Here is a 13,927-nt window from a genome sequence, read left to right on the forward strand (position 1 = left end):
AAACTTAAATCCTCTGAAAATTAATTACAGCCCAGCCAGACAGCCGTCATACTACACATCACATTATTAATACTGATTACATCATTAATATAGAACATATTATAGAGAGCAATCACCTCTCAGCCCCATTACAGTTTCTAGCTTGGCATGAGGGAGCACACAGTAGCAGCAGCAGCAACAGCAGCAGCCACGCAACCTGCTTATCAATGAGTGATGTCTGACTGTGGATCAGCGAGCGCCGCACATCAGTCACGTATGAAAGATACGGTAAAGAATTAGGCTTCTCGCTTCCATCATTCAGCGCAAATACAATAAAATGTCAATCGTTTCCAGCTCTTGATGCAACTTGTTTGCGATGCTGAACACTGAAGGAAAAAGCATCTGTATTCTCTAATAAGATCTCAACGACAGAGGAGCAAAAACTCTAAATAATAGCCAGATGGATATCTGTGCTAAATATTAGATTGCAGGCTCTTGGTGGTTGTTGTTTTTTATACATTCAGAAGCATGTTAGATTGAACACTGGCGGATGATATAACTTGTCAGGTAGGCCTACAGGCAGGATGAGGCCATATGCTTCATATACTGTACATTATGCAAACACATAATTCAATTGACTTAATGCACACTAAGCTATTAATATGCAATCATGAACTGGTTGCTCTGGAAAGAAGAAACTAATATTGAAGAGGTTATGCTAAATTCTGGGAACAGAGCCCTTTCATTAATTGCTACCAGATGGTATTAGCCGGCAGTGCTGTTGTTAGACCAAACCTAACTGGGACTGAAACATAAATGACAAGAATTGTGCATTGCAGCAGTGACCACCGGCCAAAACTCACCAGTTCAGCATCAATAACGTTCAGCGGGAGAAGCTCATGTCTTGGCCTGCAGAGACAAAAAAGGACATACGGTAAGACGGGGAGAAAATTTCATAAATCACAGAGGCCTGAATCTGGACTTATTTGGCTGAGGTCGAAAACCCTGCTATAAAAGTAGGAAGGGCAGGAGCTGAGACGAACCGCACCGAGAGGTGAGCACATACCACATCCCGCTACTCCCCTGCCAAGGATAACATCAAGTAAATCACAATATCGACAAACGGCTTCACAACAGCTTTAGCTTGTCAGACTTGAACAATAAAGGCAGACATGTCGAGGGATGGGATCCAACATGCTTTCAACACACTACCACAACACAGGGCCTGTCAGCCGGAGTGCCAGGCTTTCTTGTCTGTCGGCATATCAATCCGTCTGGCTGTCTGTCTGCGCTTCCATACATACATAGGTCTCTTTGTGAGGCCTTAACATCCAGGAGGGTTGACTGACAGCAACGTCAACCGCTGCTGTGCGAAGAAAACTGTGCATCGATATAAAACCTGATAGCTCTATCACAGGGATGGAGCAGGAGACAGCCAAGCTAATCAAGACCAGACCCTTGTAATTATAAGAAGAAGCAGCGCAAAATAAATAGCGAGAGGAAACGAGTGAGGGAGATCGCCAGCCTTCGACAAAGAAAAACAAGCAGCCGTGATGTACAGTAAACTGGCAGGCACAGGGATTGATTCCAACTTAAGTCCCAGCAGAGTAAAAACCTCTAACCTTTGAGCAATTCAATATGATGCTGGCAAGCACGCCGCTGTGAAAACACACAAACAGAGAAAAAGACATTTTCTCACTTCATTGACTTGGATCAAACCCTACAGCTACATTCTAGCTTGCCATAGAAATACAAGCATCCCAAAAGATAACAGTGGGCGATGTGTGCGTCAGACACAGTTCACAGCCTAATCAACCTAATCTATGGCTACACTGCAGTCACTTCTGTAAAACCCTGAAACTGTAATAAATCCTACGCTCGTGTGTGGAAGGACTTTGAGACGTTGTTTTACTTTCCTCCTTCTGCAAAATATGCTTTCTTTTCATCAGAGAGATGACAGCTAGATGTGTTGTGAGCCTCTCTGGGGCTCAAAGCAAAGATATTGTTATCCTGTCTGAATAAATGCACAAAGATATTGGAAAAAATACTGCAATGTAGCTTCAGAACACCCAATTCTGAACAGTAAATTAAATCGCAACCCCACTGCCTGCATTGCAGAGAGCACACATACATGCTTTACATTTCAGGCTGGACACGCTCGGGTGATCTCACTCAGTTTGGAGCTAAACAGCAACCAGGCCCGCTGTGTACGTGGTAGTAACAGTATGGTAGAAACTGGCAAGATTGAAGACAATATGTAATTTCTTAGTGCTACATGAGGATCAAAATTTGCCACGCAATCTTCAAATTATACAAAGAATATCATAATATATCAGCGAGACCCAAATTAAATTCAATTTAAGAATCTAAGAATGGTTGTTTTAGGTCATTTTTGTTCCTCCAATCATTAAAACTAATATTAGTGGATGATAATCATGACTGCAGCACAGTTTTTACAAAAACTATTTTTGTAGTTTTCTCAAAATACCAACCTGAAATTGGTATTGGCGAGTACACAAGTCTATTCACCAATCTATTTATTTGAAATAGGACCGTGCTATTTCCCAGCAGCATCCTGTATACCTGTATGCAACTTGACAGGTTTTTTTTTTTTTTACTGCACAAGTAGTCAAAATCCATAAATGGCAAGCAATTTATGTAACTTCAGGTACCGCACTAGTGTCAGATTGGTACTTGGTGTCGACCGATACACAAAGTTCAGGTATCCGGGAGGAAAAAAATGGCATTGGTTCATCTCTAAAAACTAATCTGGATCACCTTTAAAGCCCCAGTTATGCAGCCATCCTCTTACAAAATAAACACAAAGAACCAAATATTTCTATCAAAGGCAATGACCACTGAGTGCACCAAAGATGTAACACTCAGAATGTCATGTTGTCCAAAAAAAAGAAAATAATAAAACACCTGCACACCCTGAGTTAGCCTTTAAGCTTCTTAGTGCACCTCTATTCATCAAAATGCTCCACAGTCCGGGATTGTTATTGTGTGAGGGAGGGTAATGTTTGCCTCTGTAATCACCACTGAAACGTTCAGGCGGCAGTGTCAATACGCCACAGCAGAATTTGTTTTCCTTTACATAATAGTTATGATCTTTCCTGGGCAGCAGAGGACACGCTTTAGAAGGAAAGGCAGGGGAGAACCTTTTGCAATTTCACAATAATAGGCACCGGCACACTGTGTCGTCCCTGACCGAAAAGCCTGCTGAGATTAGATACAGCAGACGAATAACACTGCAATACACCTGTGCTGCATTTTTACACAAAGAGGGTTCCTCTGCAAAAAGTGGACGGAGCAAGTCGGTGTGAACAGGTGGAATAACTGATGCAACAAGTTTGTTAAGACGCCATCTACACCTGCTCGTCAATTCATTTTTAAAAGGCTGACGAGACAAGAAAAACTTGAACAAAATAAAACATTATGGGCTGTTTGCACTGCAAATAAGCCTACGGAGTTACCCACAGGTTATTCCTGAACAAATAACACTCTCTTCCTTCTGGGTGTGTGCGATAAAACAGGTTTGGAAAACAGAAACTGCCGTCTGACTCTATGTCAAAGTCAGTGATGCTGTCATTGTACCGGCATCGAATATAAAGACACTTTAGATCCACCTTCCCCTTAATAGAAATTACGGGAAGTCCCAGACAGCTCGCTGACATTGATTCAACCTAGAGTCAATGTCAAGGTATCAACACCGATATCTAATGTTCACAATCTTTTCCACCCATTCACTTGATCCAAGTGGACTGTATGCACCGACAACAGACCAAATATTAACATAAATACTGATAAATCCAACACAAAAATCTGATATCGCTCTAAAATCTTGCTTCTCATGGGTTAAACACTGACATGACGTTGTAGACAGACCCAAAAAAAGACACAAAGAAGTCGCTTTTGAGCAGAACCTGGTACTTTCTGCTCATCCTGACAGAGAGGAGAGGACACCTTGCTTGTCTGAGGGATGCAATGCACGGCAGCTGCAGCAGCTCCCCTTCATCCAGACTAGCAGCAAGCAGCAGCAGTCTTTGAATGCACCAGTTCAACAGATTAATTTAAGATTATATTAAGATTATTTTAGCTGGACGACGGGATGTAAATATGACCATGCAGGAGAAACATTACGTTACACATATATGTTTAAATATGGGACAAAAAGCAATGCTATGTCTGCTGACTTTTATGGCCACAGTGCAGTTGTGCAGTTGTGCAGGGTGCCTGTCATCGGCCGGCTGCCTTCTTATCTGTCCCGCTGCAGCTAGCTCCGCTGGCTAGCCTCCCAACAACCCCCCGCATTTCATCAAGTTTTCAAGCCGCGGCGACTCCTCTGCCGTGTCGTATTTACCTGGGAGAGTAGTAGCCACGGCTGCGAGCAAAGCGACGACAAATATCAAATTGCTTTAAAAAAAAAAAGACAGAGAGAGAGAGAGAAAAGGAAAAAAGAGGTCCGTATTTAATGCGTCTGGTTAGCTAGCTAGCAGAGGCTACTGTCTCCAGCTGTGTGTGACAGAGGGACACGGGAGGATGTGTGATGTCCGAGGGATGCGAGCAGCGAGAGGATTTAACAGTGAAGCGTCTGAAAAGCTAGCGTGATGGGAGCTTTTTTATATATAAATATATATATATATATATATATAAATGGAGGTGTCCTGTCTCAAACAGCGAGCCGTGAATGCAACACAGGGTAGCATGCGTTGAACGGAGCGGTCGGTAAACGGCTATAACTCCTGGCGGTTCCGTTAGCAGCTATCAGAGACGTTTCTGTGGGTTTTTTTCTTACGTGATTGTCGGTGTTGGAGCAGGTCGGGGCGGGTTTTTAATCCAACGCCGGAAAGAAATGATGCTTTGCAGGGGTCCGGGGGTCGAGGGGGTTTTCTCTCTCTCTCTCTCTCTCTCTCTCTGTGTGTGTCTCTGTCTGTCTGTGTCTTCCAGCCGCTGCTGCTGCTCCTCTGTCCCGTCTCCCTCCGACTGTCTGCTCCGTGTCGCTGAGTGTCCCGGTGCTCTTGTACCCACTCGCCCTCCAGTGGAGAATGAACGGCCCTGATGCGCCTTCGACGAGGAACCCCTCTCCGGCACAAGTACAGCGCGCGCGCCCCCCTCCCTCCCACCTCCACTTCCAAAAAAAAAAAAAAAAAACGTGCCTGCGCGTGCCCGAGAGCGCGCGTGTGTTGTGTGTTACGAGAGTGTGCGCAAAAAAAAAACGAGTGAATGAGAGTGTGGCTGACGGGAGTGAGTCATCCAGCAGATCCAGATCCTCCCTTGCTCCTCTTAACAGCTGACTACTGTAGCCTCCGTGCGTTGATACAGACAAACACCGCCCCCTCCTCCCTTTGTGCAGCCACTGTAATGCTGCTGTCTTTTCATTCACAGTGTGTGTGTGTGTGTGTGTGTGTGTGTGCGTGTGTCTGACTCACACCGCAGCAGTGAGCACAACACTCTTTGTGTCATTTCTTTCAATGTCCTCACTTCATGTGATGTTAGTCATTTTACAGGGATGGAGCACAGAGGGGTTTTTTTTTTTTTCTCTATGAAATCAATTTTGAGTTGTTTTTTTTAAAATTCATAAACCGAATTATGTTAAGATGAATTCAAATGAAGTCAGTTTTAAAGGATTACGTTGTGTTTTCTTTGGCGGGATGGACACATTAAATATAAGTGCCTGTAAAATGGGATGACTGGTCTTTGGGGAGCTCTAGTGAAATTAAATGCAACCCTACCAAAGGCTAACTCCTGTGTTGGGTCTTGGGGAGTCCTGTATAAATAAGCAGTATAAAGCCTTCTGTATCTCCAGAGGAAGCTGCGTGTTATCTGATAAACTTCGCCCAATGATGTCACTCAGTGGCCTTGTGGGTAATGCAGGCGCCGAGGTTTCGAAATGCAGTCCACTGGTCTAGCATTGCGCACCCTTAACATTGTTTGACTCATTATGGACAATTTGAAAAGACATTATTAAAATCGTTACAGCAGATCCAGAGATTTCGCCTTTTCTATTGCAAAACCTGGCGCCTACATTACCCACAATGCAACTGAGCCACTCAGTGAAATCACTGGAGGCAATTTATCAATTACATGCAGCTCCCTCTGGAGCCACAAAAGGCTTTTAACTACTACTCACATGCAGTTAGTACTCCACAAGACCTGTAAACTCACTGTAATGTGAAAAAAATGGTGGAGTTACCCTTTAAAGGGCTATTCCAACAATTGAATATTGGTTGTCTATAAAGTTAGGGGACAAAAAACAATATTTTAAAAGAATAGTAAAAGTACATGCAGCAGAGTCAGCAATATCTTAGTGATACTTAGTTTGTTGTATTGAAAACCACGGATCCTACAATTCCCATAATGCAACTCATTAGTGTTTTAATACAGCCTCACTGCGATGCCAAAGCCAGCTTTTTCAAACTCACTGTTTGTAGTTTGTAAGACAGGCATAGTGTTGAAAATGTGCAGTCTCCGACACCCTGAAATAACCCTGATTACATCATCGGGCAAATTAACCCTGATGACATCATCAAGGTTATTTGCTCAGACTTACGAGAGTTCCTCTAGAGCCATTGAAGAGATGATACAGCTGTTTTCACACAGTGAGTCGTACCTCCAATGACAAGGAAACTGATGTAAAAAATCCTTCTAAAATAGTCTAAAACAGATGTGGTCCTCTTCCTCATCCCTCTAAAGAGGACATTTTAAGGTTTTAGGTCACGGCCTTACGAATAGTAAAGTTAGCATTACAATCAGACTTGGATTGAGAATAGATTAAGGTGCTAAGGTTAAATGTTAGCATTACTTTAAAGTTATGTCATGGGTTTAGGATTAAGACTGGGTGAGATGTACATTATATATTAAAGGCCAAGTGGAGAGGGATTAGATTAAAGGCCAAGGACTGGAAGTTGTCGGTGAAGATCCTTTCAAGTAGCTCCAACTCCAGCATCTCCATGCGTTTATGTGTCTATCTGTGCATGTGCATGTGTGTGCTTACTGTACCTTTCCAAGCAGCACCCTGTGGTCCTCTCCTCTTCGGCTGTCCTGGTGCGCCTCATTAAAGCCCAGTTACAGGACACCTCCTCCTCTTCCTCATACCCGCAGCAGATGGACAGACGCAGGGTGATAATATTCCTGGGAGTTTGGAAGGGCGTCACTGTTTATATAACCCAGAGAATCTTATTAAAAAGCCGCCCTCCTTCCGTCCTGAACTCAGGGTTAATTAGCTCACTTCCGAGTTGCCGGTATGCATGGAGGCCTCTGAATGGTCACGGTGGTTGTTATGGGCGACCGGGCTTGTCTTATCTCCTGTTGCCTGTTGGGATTCTGCTGAGGAGCTGAGACTGAGAAGGACACAGTGTTTATGTAGTCTGGAAAACACACATACACACACGCTGTCCCACACACACACACACACACCAGCAGCAGCACCTCACAGCTGAAAAATCACACTCTGAAGCACATGGACGCAAGCTGCAAGGACACACACACACAGAAAACAACACGCACATGCCACCAGCACTCACACAATGAGCAACGGGCTTTGTTTGGAAAATGTGCTGAAGATTAAAAATGTGTTATCACTGGTCACGCTCAGAGGAAAGTAGTCGCTGCAGACATTCTGTGCACAGCGTTCACACAGTCCGGCGCCTAATTAAAGTGATTAAAATTACTTTTTCAAGGCGCAGGATGTGTGATACAAACACACCAACAAACACGTACATGCACATACTGTATATTCTCACTCGGACAAAGTCACAATTCTGGATTATTTCAGCGCTTCTCAGTTTTTCAACTGCTGATGAGTTATTCGGCCACGGAAGTGCTCGAATTCGCGTTCCTCTTAGGGGTTATTTCAAAGATACTGTTACCTAGGAGATGATAGGAAGTGGGTCATCAAGGCGTTCCCCCCTGCTTCCTCCCCCCCCGCCCCAGAATGTGACATACATACCATACATACACACTCACCTACATTCATAGAGTACATACATTCATGCCCATTTGCCCCACAGATGCTGCCAAACACACTCTCCATAGCTGGGGTTTGAATCATCGTTTCACATCTTCCCTCTATTGTATCTTTCTACACCATTATTATCAGCCTTTGCTATGTTACAAAGACTGTCATTAAAATCTCTATTTCGGGTAAAATAAAGCGTGACGAGACGATGACATGTGACACATTTGAAGGCAAACATAATAAACACAACCTGCAATTAAGGACTGGGTATAAAAAAATGATGAGACAACACAGGAGGGAGATGGAAACGCTAAGAAAGTAAAGACAATAAATGTAATGCATGAACAACAGCAATACTTAAACACATCACATACACAGACATTAAAGTTTAAAATGTAACACACACAAACACAACAAAACAAAACTCCACGCCAGCAATGTACAATAATAGCCACATTTATTTTAATTACAGGCAAATTTCCCTTTACACTACTATATATTTTTTTTTTATCAACTTCATGTTTTATCCTTTAGGTCATACATACATTTACATTTCCAGAGTGCATACACGTAAGTTGATGAGGAGGAGGAGGAGGAGTAGGAGGAGGGACGGGGCGGAAATAAAGTGGTTCAAGACAAAAAAAAAAGAAAAAAGAAGGATGTCTCGCATTTCTTATGAGACACATGTCAAATACTGCTCATCACAAGCATTACTCAGTAGTGGTACTGTACTTAAAAAGTGCACACGGCCTATTCAATATCAGACAGCTTCATAGAATATAATATAATGGCAATTTTTAAACAATGATGCAATTTCACACATTCAACATCAAACAAGGCAAACCTATTCAAAGGCACAGGACTCTCACATCAATATCGTCTTTTTTTAAAAAGTTAGTTTGTACTTACATGTCAGGTAATCCTTCACTTTCAACTTTTTATTTACTTATTTTCTTTTTTCAGCTGAAATATGATTTGATATCAAATGACCCGTTGAGTTAAAATGGCACTGGACAGTTAGGAAGTCAAAAACACTTCCTTGTGGTTACCAAATGGGCACGGTTTGAGAGAAAATAGTCCAGTTATTCATTAGATCATGGTTAATGTTTAAACTGAGGGTTTGGGGTCTGTTTCACTGAACTATTTCCCCACTTTAATCTACGGCTACCAGCTGGGGGTGAATATTGAGAATAATGCCAGTGGGTTGATGTATAGCCTGTGGCATCTGCTCAGTGTACTGGGGAACTGTAGGTACATAATGAACCAGTTAAGAGGAAGGCCACTTCTATAAAACTACAGCAGGATCCTCTTCTTCTGTTTGAATATCCTGGTTTTCATTGAACAAAGGTTAAGAATACAATGTGTGACCTGTTAACTTAAGCCAGCTACTGAAAAACGGTGTGTTGTTACTTGTTTTAGTCTGGTTCAGCTTGCTCCACAGCGACTTATCGAGCCACGCTGGGTCCACACTGTTTTGCAGGTTTAGTTTAAATGTTTCAGAGAAAATAGATTTACAATTAATAAACATCTTTGCTACAGAGCTACTGTAACATTTACAGTTGTTCAATTACATGCAGATACTGTACAACACACTTTCCCTTCACTTCCTCTCTCGGCAGAATTGCCCACAAACGATGCAAACTTGTTAAAAAGTCAAAAAAAGAAAAAAAAGAATGACAGAGCACTGCATAATATTACCATGCCAAATATCATACAAACCAAATAATGGTTAAAAAAAATGACGGGTTTTTAAAACAAAGTAGCAGCAACACATAGGCTTAGTTCTGTGAGAACAAAATCGAGAACCAGCAAGCCACCAGTGCCTCTGGGTTAAAGTAAAAGAGTTACATCGTGAGCCTTCAGTGCAAATACGTAAGGGTGAGTCTAAATCTTATAAAGATGGAAGCTTCAACGGCTGAATATGCAGTGGTTTCTTTACAGTACGAGTTGATTCCACTTAAATGACAATGTCCACTGTAAGTGAATTCAACACCTTGGCACCACACACCTCACTGACCACCACAACTGTCAACATCATGATCATAAAAAATAATAAAAAGAAACTACTCTCTCTGTGCAATAGTTCAAGTAAGTTATTTCCTGCAAGTAGTTAGTGCCTCGTTACACGTCCTGTGGCCGTACCGAAAGAGACGACAACATAAAGGGAACATATAAATACACAAAAAGTCAATATTTACATGAAACGGTTTTTCCAGACAAGACTGCACTCTACGCAGAGAGGACCTCTACTCACCAATTCAGGCTCAGATTTGATCTAATCCTCCCATTGGTTAAAATTAGGAGCAAAGTTGGGGCAGTCTCATCCTAGATCTGTGGTCACAAACACATCCACCAATCAGTGTCCCAGTGTGAAGCAAAGAAGCGCCGAGGTTAAATCTCTAAAGGGGCGTGTCGTAGACCCGTTCCGACGAGCCCTCCTCCGTGTCGTCCTCTGACTGCGACGCCTTGTGGTTCAGCTTTTCCGTTGTCGAGGAGGCAACAAGGTTTCCGTGGACTCCGTCGTCGCTAAGCTTGGCCTTGCTGCTGTCCTGAACAAACTCTTGGATCTCCACGGGTAGCCGCCGAAACTTGTCCTGGTATTCCTGGTCCAGATCGCTCTGTAGCTGTGGAGGAAGAAGACACACATCAGCCAAGAATTCCTACATGAGGAATAGAGATACAACTATATCATTAAATCTCTAACTTTGACTGTGTTACACGTTGTACTTGTGATGATGTTATCAATGAGCTACATGATTAGACAATTTATCGATTAGTCGATTGAAAGCTGCAGCAAGCAATAGGAAAGATAGATGTTTGTCTCAACCCCAGGTCGCCAAATAGCAACGCTGGGGGCTCCGACCCGAGAGTCAACCCACAGCGTCGGAATTTGACGAACAAACAACTATCCGTTCTCCAGAACTGCACCGTTTAAGAAAAGTAATTGGCAGCTATTTTGATAATTGATCAATCATTTCAGTCATTCTTAAAGCAAAAAAGTTCGAACACTTGCTGGTTCAAGGTTCTTGATTCTCAAGGTTCTCAATGTGCTGCCACTTTTTGTCATTTATGATAGTAGATGAACAGACTGAGATTTGGACTGCTGGTTAGACAAAGCAAGCAATTTTAAGACATCACATTGGGCTCTGGGGAATTGTGATGAACATTTCTTTTTTACCTTTTATCATACAAATGGATTCATTGTGAAAATAATTGTCAGATTAATCAGTGATGAAGATAATCATTAGTTGCAGCCCTAGTTAAAAAAGACAGAGCAGATTGCGTCAATATGGTCACACGACTAATGTTTCATTCATCTGGCCACACTAACCTATGACAAAAAAATCTAATTCTTGAATAGGTTGGCAAAACCAAATAAGTAATCCTTTCCCCGGTTTCACAAGCGACAGAACTGCCATTGTTCCCTTGAGCAAGACTCTTAATTATCACTTAACTTTTAGTGCTTAGAAGCACCGGGGGTTGAATGTGTAGGACTGTATGTAAAGCAGGATCAGTTGACGTTTGCGGTGTACATAAAGGCTATAAAACCGCACACGGATTTGAAAGTTGACCAACCAGTCTCACTTATTTGCATAAACTCAGTTAAAGTAGAGAATTAAGTGAACAAACAAAGGCTGCTAAGTTGACGAGGAAGGATATGACAGATGAAACAACCTGCCATGGAAAACGCAGAGAAGCAACCAAATATCATGGACCTATTGAGTCCAGGAACATCCGCATCAATCATTTTTATTGGAAGAAACTAACAAATCTACGTTATCCTTTGTTTGTCCATGACTCCTTAAATGCTAAATGCTCCACTGTGGTCATCTGAGCTTTTTAGCTAAAAACAGCTGCCTGCAGAGTTTGGAAATGATGCTGATGAGAACAGTGATGGTGACAGTTGTTTTTGTTGTTGTCTATAACCAAAAAAGGGCTGAAAGATGCTAAAACACTCCAGAGAGCTACAGAAAACTGCCAGCTTTGCATGAAAAATCTGTTGGTTTTTCACTTTGAGCAACCTTTATCACATGACACGCAATCAAAATACTGATTACAGCAGCTTTAAAGATTTCCAAACACCACTTTGACCAGTATTTGCATATGCTTTACCCCCACATGACTGTTGCTAAAGATAATTTTCACAGGAACTCTGCTTTATTTTCATAACTCACAAGAGACTCACTTTAGCACTGAATAGGTAAACTCAGTCAGTGCCACACATCCCCCTCCCCTCACGGAGAAACAGAAAGGAGAAGCTGTTTTCTCCCAGGCATAGACGCCCCCAATGATTACAGATGACAAGATTGTATTCATTTCATTGTGAGCCAATAATTGCTGTAATGCTGATTTCTCTGTTTAACTACCCGCCTGGATCCCACGGGAGAGCAGTAATTAAAAGAAAAGCTGCTAAGATGAATGGTGTCAGAGTCTGGCAGCTCGATACAGTCACGTCAGCATTATGAGAGATCGAAAAATATACCTGCGAGTTCTGAGAGCATTTATCTGGGATCAATATTTTGTCTGAGAGGCCTTTGCTAATCGAATACAGGCCTACTTCGATTTTCACCCAACTTCTTACTCAAAACTGAAAAAAAAAAAAAAAACCATCATCATTACGGACTCACTCTGGGCAAAATCCAAGGTCAATATTGATGCTATTCATCAGCATAAAGTTTGAGACAAACACACACTCCTGAACACACTTCAGATAGACAAAGCTACTGAACACAAAGCTGATTTCTCTTGGACGAATCAATCTACATCGCGCCTCCAATTAACACGGCAGCCATGGAAATCACAGCTGGCCGCGAGAAGCCTTTCGAGAAATATTCACGAGCACATTCAAGAAGGAGTGAGAGCAGAGGAGAGGAGATGGAATGAAGGTCAAGGACTGCCATGCTCTGCCCTCCCCACTTCACTTTATGAGATGGCACATCCATTTAATTTGAGAGCACTGCACAGCAAAATGAGAAGACCTGATTGTCACAGAGTACTTGCCTTCACAGCACTTTGATGCATTGCTGTACAGGGAATTAGATGGATGTTAGATCACGTATGAGTACGAGTATCAAACCTCAACAGCTTTTGAATTTTTAATTGAAATGTATTGAAAATGCCAAGTATCCGAGTTTGGCATTGAGCGTTTTCTGAGATTCTTAGGCTTGTAATTTGTTTGGCATATTTTGATAAATAATGGTTGAAAAAATGTCCATAAAACTAAGGCATTGAAAAAGTACTGTTTTAGTATCGTACTAAACCAATAGTAAAAGTAGAGTTCTCCTACTTAAACACACAGTATGTCATTTTTGCTACCTGGGGTCTCTCAATCAAGAGATGTCAGTAGTGTGGGATCATGGGAGTTTGTTGTCTCCATTGTCAAACCACCACCATAGACCATTTTCACATGGTGGCCATTTTCCTCAGATATCACACTCATATTTGATAACCTAGTAGCTAACGTTAGCATTCGTCCGTTGTTGGAAACATTTTGGATGATGTAAGTGCGCACATCAATTAAATATAGAACAAAGGGTGAGTCGTTTTTACACATTCTCATTTATAAATGTTTCATATTATGTCTTTATGACTACAGGTCAAATGGTTAGTGCCTGTTGAAATGATGTTGGATGATTAACGGTCTGATAGTCAGTAGTTTAAGACCCATGTTTCACAGTCTGTTGCCCAGTCGACTCATTCACCTCGTACAATGCATATCTCCATTACAATTCATACTCTCTTAACATATCCACAGGTTCTTTTTCCATTTTGTCACATGTATTTAACACTGTTCCTGTCTTTATATTAAAATCTCAGCATGAAACTTAACTATGTTGTGAAACTGGGAGTGAGTACTCTAAAAAATTAAAACGCAAAACACGAGAGAAGCTCAGACTCACTCAGCCAGACAACACTAATAGCTGCTGTGCTTGACGCTGTCTGTCTTTGTTGGAAATGAAGGAGCTCTTGACTTGTGTCTTTTTCATG

General features: G+C 42.0%; 2 protein-coding genes across 2 annotated transcripts in view; both read right to left on the reverse strand.

The window, feature by feature from the left end:
- LOC141017550 (1-phosphatidylinositol 4,5-bisphosphate phosphodiesterase beta-4-like) overlaps positions 1–4,848 on the reverse strand; it is a 69,543-nt gene extending 64,695 nt beyond the window's left edge. Inside the window, exons 1-2 of the mRNA XM_073492241.1 lie at positions 4,778–4,848; positions 843–888 (exon numbers count right to left, since the gene is read on the reverse strand). The gene's annotated coding sequence lies outside the window, so the exon portion shown is untranslated. The remainder of the gene's footprint in view (positions 1–842; positions 889–4,777) is intronic.
- Positions 4,849–8,416: 3,568 nt separating this feature from the next.
- The window catches only part of plcb1l (phospholipase C beta 1-like), a 116,729-nt gene continuing 111,218 nt past the window's right edge, over positions 8,417–13,927 (reverse strand). The window contains exon 32 of the mRNA XM_073492844.1: positions 8,417–10,563. Coding sequence (XP_073348945.1) covers positions 10,339–10,563 — 225 coding nt within the window. The 3' untranslated portion in view covers positions 8,417–10,338. The remainder of the gene's footprint in view (positions 10,564–13,927) is intronic.

Source organism: Pagrus major, chromosome 22 (assembly GCF_040436345.1).
Source record: "Pagrus major chromosome 22, Pma_NU_1.0".
NCBI lineage: Eukaryota > Metazoa > Chordata > Actinopteri > Spariformes > Sparidae > Pagrus > Pagrus major.